At 42.5% G+C, this 13,299-nt stretch overlaps 1 protein-coding gene across 8 annotated transcripts in view; it reads right to left on the reverse strand.

The window, feature by feature from the left end:
- Positions 1–13,299, reverse strand: part of LOC121535266 (catenin delta-2) — a 175,514-nt gene that overhangs the window by 113,021 nt on the left and 49,194 nt on the right. For all 8 annotated transcript variants that reach the window (XM_041842149.2, XM_041842153.2, XM_041842154.2 and 5 more), the window contains one exon: positions 11,351–11,463. In XM_041842149.2, the coding sequence (XP_041698083.1) occupies positions 11,351–11,463 (113 nt within the window). The remainder of the gene's footprint in view (positions 1–11,350; positions 11,464–13,299) is intronic.

A 13,299-nucleotide genomic window follows, 5' to 3' on the forward strand; every position in this document is an offset into this window, starting at 1 on the left:
CGCTTTTATCCAAAGCGACTTACAGTAATGCGTGCATACATTTTTTTTGTGTATGGGTGGTCGCGGGGATCAAACCCACTACCTTGGCATTAAAAGCGCTATGCTCTACCAGCTCTACCAGCTGAGCTACAGAGGACCACTGAACCTGTGGCTCACATTTTCAACTTGAGTCTTTTGACCAATTCCATACCCAGCATTTGGAAATCAGCTTATGTCCTCCCACTGCTAAAGGGTGGAGATCCCTCAGATGCTAATAACTATCGTCCTATCTCCAAACTCCCTATCCTGGCCAAAATCTATGAATCCCTAGTGAACTCACAGTTAAAAAAATTCTTAATTGAAAACGACATACTAAGCGGGGTTCAGTCTGGCTTTAGATCGGGGCACAGCACCACAACTGCAGCTATGGCAGTGGCAAATGACATCATAAATGCACTTGATAAAAAGCAACCATGAATTGTTGTTAGCTAGACTCAGTAACATAGGTCTCAGTGAAGGGGAAGTAATTTGGTTTAGGAACTATCTTTCTGACAGAACACAACGTGTATATGCTGACAATCACAAGTCTAGCTTTCTTGAGATTAATAGAGGTGTGCCCCAGGGTTCCATTTTAGCTCCTGTGTTGTTCTCAATTTCTATTAATGATTTGGGAAATGGGGTGCAACCAGCAAAGCTGCATCTATATGCAGATGATACAGTCATATATTAATATGCTCCTTCTCTGGTTCAGGCTGTTGAAGAGCTCCAGACTGCTTTTAAGTCACTCCAGGCTTCCTTTTAAGGTCTCAAACTGGTCTTGAATGTACAAAAAACAACATTAATGAGCTTTACCAGAGCTCGCACTCAGCCAGAGAAGGTTAGCATTGTCACATCTGGTGGCTTATCCATTAAAAAAGTGTCATCCTTCAAAAACCTAGGCATATGGTTGGATGACAAGTTGTCCTTCAAAGTTCATATGGATAATCTTGTGAAGAAGCTTAAATTGAGATTGGGTTTTTAGTTTCGTAATAAGGCTTGCTTCCAGCTTATGGCTAGAAAGAAGCTTGTTCAGGCCACTTTTCTCTCTGTAATTGATTATGGGGACTTGTTGTATTTGCATGCAGCCTCCTTTGTCTTACAGAGACTGCACTCTGTTTATCATGCATCCTTGCGCTTTATTACAAATGCCAAGTCACTCACCCACCATTGCACCAAATGGTGGATTGGAACTCACTTTATATGCACAGAAAGCTACATTTGTATGTGTTCATCTACAAAGCCCTTTTGGGTAAACTCCCTCTTTACCTCTGTAGTCTGGTCTCCTTCACCACCAGCAGTTACCATACCCGGTCTGCTAGGTGGTTGCTACTTAAAGTCCCTAGGACATTTACAGTATTAGGCAAGATTGTCTTCTCGTCTTGTGCACCAGAGGCATGGAATAGTCTACAATCCATGCTTTATCTAGATATGTTAGTGCCACTGAATGAATAAAACATTTTGATGGGAGACTGTTACAGAGGAGTGTACATGCTTTTTTTTAGGCTGGATCATGTTGTTGTATTGTATTGTTGTATGTTTTAGTTCTGTAATGTATTGATTGTTGCTGCCTTCTTGGCCAGGTCTCCCTTGAAAAAGAGACTCTGGGTCTCAATGGGCTTTTCATGGTTAAATAAAGGTTAAATCAAAAATCAAAATAAACATTTTCAGACTTTTTTCGTACTGGTCCCCCGTGGGAATCAAACCCACAACCCTGTATTTGTAAGCCCCATGCTCTACCAAGGACTCCCTCACAGGACTCCCACCCTCCCCCTCACTGAATATACAGTACAGTGCAGTAAGACTGAATTACATTTTATAGAGATGCATGTGCACAGTACAAACCCTCTCACCCACAACATGCATGTGGGGGGATGTATCGCATTTTATTTTATTTTATTTATTAGGATCCCCATTAACCAACGCCAATGGCGACAGCTAGTCTTACTGGGGTCCGACACATAACAAAAAAGACATTACAGACTAAATACTTTACAATTTACATACATGCACATCGTTCATGGCACGAGGGCTCATCAGAAGCTTTCCTATTTTTTTCTGTGCAAATACGGTACAGATGAGAGCATCAATATTGCAATGCGCCTTGTGTCATGTGTGGCATTTGGATACCGCAACTCACACTCCTTCAAGGCAGATCTTGATCAAACATTCATAAAATGGATACTGTGCTGTTGCAGGGAGGAGGAGTAGTATTCCTATTTCCAGCCACTGCCCCCATTATGTGTGAGAGGCTGTGACAGTGTAGAACAGAGGCAAGGAGACATCCATTGGTCTCTACAGATGAATGTGAAAGGAAAGAGCAGAGGAGAGCAGAGGAGAGCAGGGCCACACACTGCTGGGGGTCACAGTGGCAGGCCCACACAGAGGACAGAGAGAGAGGGGGACGCGCCAATTTGGAGTAGTGGAGCTACACACTGACTGGAGAGTGGAGAGATGTCAAATCTAGTACAAACTAGTCCCACACTATATATAGCCTATACATATGGAGTAGCTAGTTCCTCACTGTGGAGAGATGACAAATCTAGTACAAACGAGTCACACATTCTATATCCTATAAATATGGAGTAGCTAGTTACTCACTGACTGGAGAGTGGACAAATCTAGTGCAAAGTAGTCACCCCACTCTATCCTATAAAAAGGTATAGCACTTCTCATATAGCCTACCTTTTTATAGGATAGAATGGGGGATAGAGTGGGGGACTACTTTCACCTAGTAACATCTAATGGTGGCAGTGGGCATATAGTTCAACATTATGTGATTAGATAGAAATAGCAGAGTAGCTAAACACATAATATTGTGTTGAACTAAATTGTTAGGATATCTATTTTTGCAGGTGTGGTTGCCCCTCTAATTTGATCAGAGAGCATGTTGCCACCAGTGAGAGGATTGTTAAGATGCTTGAGGGACAGGTATGGTTTTACGTCATCACTTAGTTCCCCACACTCAGAGTAGCATCCACTCCGTGGGCACTGCACTGCACTGGTGGGGTCAGTGTCAGGATGTGAGAGGGATTCCATGTCATGAGACGGTACAAATGAGTACATTCCAAAGGCACTCATCCGCTAAAAGAACTGAGCCCCAGCGTCCATTACAGGAGTGGGCGAGTGAGAGATCATAATCATCATACCTCCCAGAAAGAGAGAGAGAGAGAGCGAGAGAGAAAGAGAGACCAAAAAGAGAATGGTTAGAATCATAAAATGTCTAAAAACAGAGAACGGCTTAACCACAGTGAATAATGCCAGAGATAGCGGATAGAAATCTGGTCATTTTATTCATTCAATAAACACATTTGGAATCCAATTATTATCCATACATTTTTCGCCCTCCTATCAGGACTGGGCACAATGGCGTCTGTATCCCTAGTGTGCACTAGTGCATTGAAATAATAGGTGGAAAAACACTGGAGTGAGAAGCTGGGTCTGTGACTGTGAGAAGAGGTAAATAGCCATGATGGAAATGAATTCTCCCTTATTTAAATCCCAGTAGAAACAGATCAACAGACTCTTAATTATAACTGCACAGATAAAACACTGTGACTGTGTCCCAAATAGCACCCTATTCCCTATGTAGTGCACTACTTTTCACAGGGTAGTGCACTATATAGGGAATACGGTGCAATTTGAGATCTCTGACTAGGTGCTCAATCCTGTATTTCAACAGCCAAAACTTCATGTCACACAGGCTTTGGATATTAGCAATAATAGGTTCTACGAAGCTCATAGGCCAGGCTTTGGATAATGTTCATGTTGATAGTAATATCCTAGATGCTACAGTAGCCTCGCTCATGTCTCAGAAACACACATGGTCTGACTTAGGCATTATGATTCATTGGAATAGGATACAGCATAATGGTGTGGGAAACCTAAGCCTACCTCTGTTGGAAGTTTGACCATTTTCTTTCTTCTACACTTTCACTGAAATTGGATTTCAGCTATTGGTCTCCCCTCATTAGCTTCAGTAAATCACATTTTCCTTTGTTAGGGAGCTGTCTGTGTTCCTGCTGTTTGATTCACTGTCAAGTTGAAAGGGTTTCTATTATCCTAATGTTAGCACTGAAGACACCTAACTGTCAGCATGCCCAGGTCCCCCTGGCCAATTAGTTTTGAGACCTGAGGATTCTGCCTATGTGTCTATGTCACATACTCCAGGCACCACCATTGATAACTCTCATTGAAGAGGAGGTTGATGATTAGAGGCCCTGTATGACGAACGGTAGGAGGTCCGACCAAATTGTCTCCTGTGAACCTTTAAATTGGGGAAATTGAATTAATATCCTGCCAAATTGGACCTTCTTTGTTGATAATGGTCCAAGAAGAACTGAGCCTGAATCAGAAGAGAAGAGTTGAGAAGAGAAGAGTTGGTTCTCACCATGAGATTCGCATCCTACTGAGCCACCACCCCTCCACTTGGCTGGCTCTGGTGTGACAGACAGACCCCTGGTACCCGGGCAGAGAGGTAAAGTCTCTCTAGCTGACCCTGGCAGACACATGGAAGGAGGCTAAGCTGTCAGATGGTTTTGGGCCGGAGCTCTTTGCTCCATTAAGAGATCTCTGACATATTCGTTATCAGTTGTGATGAGCGACGGCCAACCTGTATTATTGAGTGGCAGACGTTCAGGGATATATTTAGGATGGCTCAGTGAGAGAATCAGATCCAAGATGGTAGTGTCTCGACCAACTGATTTAGTTATGTCTGCTATGTTTAAAGTTGAAACGTACACTCTTGCAAGCTCTAAAGCTGTGGGATTCCACAACAGCACCATGTCTGATTGCATTTTATAGCATCCGTGGCATGGAGCCATGGTGATGATGTATTACATGTTGGAGGGAGGAGAAGAGCAGCAACCGACTGGGTTATTCTGGATTCATAGAGACACAATAAACCATTTGTCTCTTCTCTTTTATTATTCTCTAATCCCAACCAAACCCACCTTCATCTGTTTCTGTATTGTGTTTTCCAGATCCAGCTAGCCTGACTGTTCTAGCCTCAGGGTTACAGTAAGTCTAATGTTGTTCTGGATGCTGGATCTAGAGTATTTCTGTCAACAAGGCCGGGCTACAGAGTTAAGCCGGAGTCATTCAGTGAAAGCCTTGACCGTCAGTCAGTCAGCCAGTCAGTCAGACTGGGGGTAGCTTGGAAGCTTTCATCATTGGCATGACGGATTGGCCGGTGAATCAATACGCTCTGTCTTCCCCTACTGTACAGGGAAGGCAGTTAGTATGAGTCATTCAGTCGCCCAGACAGCCTTAATAAGCCTAATACCCTTTACAATCAGACAGGGTCTGTCTGGGGCACTCCAGGGTACACAGCAGACAGGGAATGGAATGGTGGGGGGGGTGGGGGGGTTTAAAAGGCTTATTACTCCAGGCATCCATTCCATTGCCTTCAAGTGCAAGAAGTCTTTAACGTTGTCACTTGTTTAGATCAATAAGGAAGACCTTATGGATCGCACCAGATGCTGTCATTTAGAATGCAAGTGATGGCTTTGTTAGGAGAATAAACAGAGTCAATGGATGGAGAGAGAGTAGGGGAGATGGAGAGAGAGAAAAAGAGAGACTGGGGGAGTATGGGCCTCCTGTAGCTCAGTTGGTAGAGCATGGTGCTTGCAACACCATGGTTGTGGGTTTGATTCCCACAGGGGGCCAGTATGAAACATTTATGCACTCACTAACTGTAAGTTGCTCTGGATAAGAGCGTCTGCTAAATTACTAAAATGTAAATGAGTAGGGGGTGAGTAGCATCCATTATCGAGACCATTCCCTTATAGTGTCATGCGGAAATATGAACTGAAATGTATCACAGTGTGATCATTGATATAGTACAGTCCTTTGATGTCATGTCAACTTTTTTTTTTATGTTTGGATGAAAATATAATGGAGTCCAGTCCATTCACTGAACTGTATTCACGATTCAAAGCCATTGCCGTTGGGTACCCTTTAATAAAATCCAGCAATGTTTCATCAGAGCATAAAGTTGCCAGTACATTGTGAGCATGGCATTTAGAAGACTTATACTAGAATTTCATATGATGCAATTTAACAGGGGGGGGACCTTCAAATGTCCTTATATATATATATATATTTTTTAATGTAAGACAACACAACAGCCCAATATTTCATACAGGATTTTCAATACACCATAAGTGCACGATCAGTGGCAACTTCAATACCATTTTCCTGCTGTTATGTTGATTCTGAAACTGTTGTCAAACATGCACTTCATGATCCCAATCCCAGTTTTCCACATTTCCATATCAAACCGTGTCAATTCCAACATGATGACATTGAAAGCAACAAAGAGCACAATACCACACACGCACCATAACGTCTCTCACTCTCAGGATGCATCCTAAATGAAAGCCTATTTCCTATATATAGTGTACTACTTTTAACCAAGGCACATATGGCTCTGGTCAAAAGTAGTGCACTATAAAGTGAATATGGTGCTATTTGGGACGTAGCCCAGTGCATTTCATACTGTAGAATGTGCTAAAGCCACAGGAGACTAGGAGAGACTAAGCTGGCAGGCAAACGCTCTGACAGCTTTTACTTAATACGCCCTCGCTGTGCCCGACAGACAGCATTTAGGAGGCAGACAAACCCACACCCTGGGAAGTGGCTCGCGCCGGCCTGAACGGAGCAAAGAACCAACACCTCACCATAAGCAGCATCTGTTTGGGGGAGACACCTGGGCTCTGCCTACAGGAGCCCCTGTTAGACTATTAGATAAGCAGGCTGCAGCCCTATGAGCAAGGCTTCTCAGTTTAGCACAATACTGTCCATCTGAGTTCCTGAAGATACAGGACAAACATAGCCACGGCAATGAACTAGACCAGACTTGGCCCCAGGGAACGTTCTATCCATAATTTCTGCTGAGGCAAATACGTGGAAAAAAGAGGTGTGTGTGATGGAATGTCAGAGCTGCAATTGTCTATTTTATTCATTGAAGTAGATGCGATGCGAAATATATAGGACACATGATTAAATATAACAGCATGTAGAGTGCATTAAGCATAAAGAAGATGGTGACCCCAGGCAATTGTTTTTCACTGTGCTTTCAGGTTTCAATCACAGTAAAACACAGATGCATACTGAAAGTCTGATTCATAAATGTTGAATAAGAAACCAGTCATAAAACATTTAATCAGATCACATACTTGATTGGCAGCTCACAGACACCACCTCAGGTCACGTAAAACATAGACACACAGATATTGACAAGTAGAATCCATTATTGGATTCTCTACTTGCTAACCCATAGGCCTGGCTGGTGTGGTCTACCATGAATAAATGATCAGAGGGATAAGTGGGATCTGATCTCCTGTCTGTCAGAGGAGAGAACAGCTCCTCCATTACTGACCCCACCCTGAACTTCACCGTGACCTTCAGTTACCTCAGGGACACAACACTCAGGTTCAAAAAGCAGTGGAGGAGGAGCAGGGAATGTCATTCAAGCTTCATACAACACTTATTCAGCAAGAAAATCTATGTCCATCCTCTTTTTTTGTTTGTTGCATCAAACCTTTCTGACGGGTAAATCAGTCTGCCCTCCAAACTATCCATTAGAAAAACTTGGGAACAACACACCTTAATGATATACACAGTCTGAGAGGAGATGAGCTGTCAACATGGAATCTTGACAAGAGCCCCAGAAAGGGGGAACATTTTTAAAGGTCAGTCAAATCAACCGTAATATTTCAGTCAACTGTAATCAATTTCTGAGTGGGAAATGAGGGGAGAAGGAATCTGTTTTTGGAAGTCTTGAATAAGAGCTATCTGTTGTATGAGCTCGCCTAATGGATTGACTGCAGGTGGAAAACTGTGATAAAAGTGATAAAAGTGATAAAAGTGTCTGGATGAAGTGCCATGGGAAATAGGCCCACCGCATCACACTCAAACAAAGACACAAACACACCGGCTCCTCAGTTCAGTCAAGCTCACCAACATTTTCTTAGAACAACACAAGCTAAATGGACACTAACCACAAATGTAGATGCTATTGGGATGCCTTATTGTCCTGTCTTGACATAATACAATGTCATAGATATTCCTTACTCAACCCAGTTAGTCAACTAACAATGTGAGGCCTGTGAATCTCACTGAGAAGTCTTCAGACCCAGCAACAGCAAGCAGGCTGGTATAATAATACTGTGGATGAGAGACTTTTGAGTTTCTTTGGATCTGCAGGTGTCTGAGTTAACTGATGAAGTAACGTATGCTACCCCAGACATTTGACCTGACCTGACGTATTAAGACAGCAAAACAAATACTTTTTGGGGGGAGTGGCCGAGTCATTAGCAACTGTTAAGGTCTTTCAACCCCAGAACTCACTTTGACGTCACCATTACTAGATTGGGGAGAAGTGTTGTTATGGAAATGCTGGGTTAATAATGAATCAACATGTTTGCTAGGAAGTGGTCCACCCAATGTTTTGACATGGTTTCATCATAAACCAAAGCAGTAGAATAATTTTTGATTGGGAATACTTTGGTATAATCAGCCTAAAATGGTTTGATTCCCACAGGGGGTATGAAAAAAAATAATGTATGCACTAACTGTAAGTCGCTCTGGATAAGAGCGTCTGCTAAATGACTAAAATGTAATGTAAATGTTAATAGAGAACCCATAATGGTGACTCTCCACCATAGAGTTGCACAATACACACTATACAATTGTTACTGAATTAATGTGCAATTAAGTTAGAGCAGGGATGGGCAACTTTGATGGGGATGGGGTTCACAAAAAGTCAGAACTCATCATGAGAGGTCGCAGTGGCTCGCGAGTCTGTGTACCCACATCCATACCCACACATGCAGTCAGAGCCGGCCCTAGCCTTTTGGGGGCCCTAAGCGGAAGTTTGTTGGGGGGCCACCCTCCCCAACCTTGATTACTACAAGTTTAGATAGCTGGCCGCTAGACTAACTTACCAATAAAACAAATGTTAACTGACATGTGCTAATTTACATAACAAGAGAAAACATGCTGATGCACAACCAAATTTCGAATTTGCACCTTGTGTATTATACTATTAAAGAACTGAGTTCCTAAATTTTTTTTAAATAAAAAATAATATATACAGTACCAGTCAAAAGTTTGGACACACCTACTCATTCCAGGGTTTTTCTTTATTTTTTACTATTTACTACATTGTAGAATAATAGTGAAGACATCAAAACTATGACATTACACATATGGAATCATGCACTAACCAAAAAAGGGTTAAACAAATCAAAATATATTTTATATTTGAGATTCTTCAAAGTAGCCACCTTTGCCTTGATGACAGTTTTGCACACTCTTTGTATGCCATATGCATAAAGGTGTGCGCAAACCGCAAGCTAAAAGCACTTTAACTGGTAGCCTAGCAACAAGAATCACTTATTTTCTGCTGTAGAATTCCAACTGTCATTTTTTTATTTGGCCGCCACAAATGAGTTTGTACTTTGTGTGTGGTCGAACTGACAATTGGAGAAACAAAGAAGTGAGAAGCTGTTCAGAAAATACCTTAAAGAAGTTAACGCTAAAGTAAGTAGCTAATTTGAGATGTTTTATTTATCTTAGTAACTAGAATCAAGAACGGTAGCTAATTTGGCCAGCAGCCACTAGCTAGGCTTGATAGGGGGGTAAAAGCTAACTGGTAGCCTCGCTAGCTAATAAATAACGACATTTCCTTCCCTTCAGGGAAAAACATTTTACCCCCTATCAAGCCTCAAGCTGACAGCTAACGCTTTAAAATGTTTAGGCTTATTTTGTATTACTGGTTAATATAAGATAGCTAGCTAGCTAACTAACTTAGCTAGCTAGCCAACTAGCAACTTGGCTAGCTAGCTTGTTCCAGTTAGCTAGTTTTCTTGTCATGAATGAAGCAGGTACAGTAGCTACCTTGTTATATGGTTATGTAAAATGACAATATTTTCTTGCAATATCGACACAATTTTGATTAATGATTTTTGCATTGACAGTTTGGAGTGGATCACAGACCAACACTACCACCAAGATGTTTGCCTTTCCATGCCTTGTAGCCTACTACTGAATATGGTGCAAATGCTCAGATATGTCACCTTCATGTGAAGAAGCACAATGATTTTTGCCGCCTGAACAGTTCAAATAATTTGGGTGCTGGACATTGATCATGAGTTGGTTTTAGCCCATTTTCGATCAGACATATGAGGATGAATATTACATATCATGTAAGGATATCTATTGAAATTATGATAAAATAAATAAATATGGATCCATAAATGTTCAGGTAATGACTACAGATATGATACATTAATGAAAGTATGTGGATTCGTTCATGCCTAAGTATAAAGACTTAGATATGTCAGTATGTTGACACATACCCTTTCCAAAGTTAAAATATTCTACAAGGATATAAGCGGGTGGACGCGCATCAGGTGTGTGTCTTGAGGAGATCTCAACCCAGATATCTCCCTGGACTCATACAGTAGCAGGGAGATTTCTGAGGTCCAGATTGGATGCATGTAGAAACTGTCCCATTACGGGGAGTATCCTAGCTCCATATATGAAATTAAGGACATGCGTATCTGGAGCACGTCTACTCCTTATATCTAATGAAATGTCAGATATCCGGAAATATATAGATACAAATATCCCCTGATATTGACCCTTTTCGCCCAGTGGTGTCTTTAATGTTCTGAGATTGGAAAGGTGATATTGGTGGGGTAGGGGTAAAACAACTTGAATGTGTTTTCTTTTCTCCAAAGTGAACAGCATTTTTCACACTGGAATCTGGCAACACAAAACCTGGCTGTTAATTTCATATCTCTACCCAGGTTTTCAGCAACCTTAATGCTGACCTCCATATTGTTCCAAGTACTGTCTGTCTCTGATGGAAAAATGACAAATGCGTTTTCAGCCCACTGAGCACAGCTAATGCAACAGACAGGAAGGAGGTCTGGGAGCGGAAGGTAGCCTAGCGGTTTGAGCGCTGGGCCAGTAACCAAAAGCTTGCTAGTTTGAATATGTCCATCTGCCTTTGAGCAAGGCACTTAACCCTAATTGCTCCAGGGTCGCCGTCAATAATGGCTGATCCCTGGCCGTGACCCCATTCTCAGAGGGTGTCACAGGGGAAGTTGGGATATGCACAAAACAAATGTCAATTTCACACCTCACATATGTACAGGTTACCCACTTGTACATGCAGTGAAACATGACAAATATAAGCACCCCCTATTTGAGGAAGAGCCACTCCACTGAACACACCTGATGAAAACAGGTAGGGGAGAGGATGGGATGGGAAGGGATGGGGGGCGCAGGCTTGCATCACAGTCGACAGAAAAAAAGAACACACCTGATGCTACTCATGCTGCCTGTCTCAGATCCTAACTTGCATCGCTCCAGTTGGGTGGCGACAATCTGCCGCTCGGCTTCCAGCTCTCGAGTCAGTCGCTCAAATTGCAGCTCCTGTAAAGAAATGAAAAAGTTATTGTCAGTAAGCCTATCTATATTGTGCCACAAAGGATCTAGCTTACTGTATTCATGAATCTTTCAGGTAGTGTAGCCTAACCACACGGGGGCCCCCCAGTGGTGTGTGCTTAGCCCCCTCCTGTACTCCCCATTTACCCACAACTGTCTGGCCACGACCGACTCCAACTCCATCATCAAGTTTGCTAACAACACAACGGTGGTAGGGAGGAGGTCAAAGAACTGGCAGTGTGGTGCCAGGACAACAACCTCTCCCACAACGTCAGCAAAACCAAGGAGCTGATCGTAGACTACGGGAAACAGCGGGGAGGGGGAACATTTACAGCTGCACCATTGAGAGCATCCTGACTGGTTGTATCGCCATCTGGTATGGCAACTGCACCGCCCGCAACCGGAAGGCCCTACAGAGGGTGGTGCCAATGGCACAGCGCATCACTGGGGGCGAGCTCCAAGCCATCCAGGACGTACAGATGTAGGATCTTAATTTGAGCCAGTTTGCTACAGCAGGAAAATTATCCTGGAGCAAAAGGAAATGTGAATTATTATGTGGATTATAATTCATGGATATTTTGTAGGGGTTAATACATTTTTCATTATGGCAAATCAAGTCTGACATTTCAAAGTGGAAATGACAAACTTTCGAAGCATTTTTAAAACTGAAATACCCTACAGGTTTGCATTTCTTTGTGCAGGAAAATTCTCAGCAACAAAAGATTGATCAAATGAAGATCCTACATCTGTACAGTGGCTTGCGAAAGTATTCACCCCCCCCCCCCCTTGGCATTTTTCCTATTTTGTTGCCTTACAAACTGGAATTAAAATTGATTTTGGGGGGGGTTGTATCATTTGATTTACACAACATGCCTACCACTTTCAAGATGCAAAATATTTTTTATTGTGAAACAAACAAGAAATAAGACAACAAAACAGAAAACTTGAGCGTGCATAACTATTCAGCCCTCTCTTGGCAGGTTTGTTGTGGTGCCATATTCTTTCAATTTTTTAATAATGGATTTAATGGTGCTCCGTTTTTATAAACCAACCCTGATCTGTACTTCTCCACAACTTTGTCTCTGACCTGTTTGGAGAGCTCCTTGGTCTTCATGGTCAAATCAAATCAAATCAAATCAAATTTTATTGGTCACATGCGCCGAATACAACAGGTGCAGACATTACAGTGAAATGCTTACTTACAGCCCTTAACCAACAGTGCATTTATTTTAAACAAAAAAAGTAAGAATAAAACAACAACAAAAAAGTGTTGAGAAAAAAAGAGCAGAAGTAAAATAAAGTGACAGTAGGGAGGCTATATATACAGTAAAATAAAGTGACAGTAGGGAGGCTATATATACAGGGGGGTACCGTTGCATAGTCAATGTGCGGGGGGCACCGGCTAGTTGAGGTAGTTGAGGTAATATGTACATGTGGGTAGAGTTAAAGTGACTATGCATAAATACTTAACAGAGTAGCAGCAGCGTAAAAAGGATGGGGTGGGGGGCAGTGCAAATATTCCGGGTAGCCATGATTAGCTGTTCAGGAGTCTTATGGCTTGGGGGTAGAAGCTGTTGAGAAGTCTTTTGGACCTAGACTTGGCACTCCGGTACCGCTTGCCGTGCGGTAGCAGAGAGAACAGTCTATGACTAGGGTGGCTGGAGTCTTTGACAATTTTGAGGGCCTTCCTCTGACACCGCCTGGTATAGAGGTCCTGGATGGCAGGGAGCTTTGCCCCAGTGATGTACTGGGCCGTACGCACTACCCTCTGTAGTGCCTTGCGGTCAGAGGCCAAGCAGTTGCCATACCAGGCGGTGATGCAAC

The sequence above is a fragment of the Coregonus clupeaformis genome, chromosome 21 (assembly GCF_020615455.1).
Source record: "Coregonus clupeaformis isolate EN_2021a chromosome 21, ASM2061545v1, whole genome shotgun sequence".
Lineage (NCBI taxonomy): Eukaryota > Metazoa > Chordata > Actinopteri > Salmoniformes > Salmonidae > Coregonus > Coregonus clupeaformis.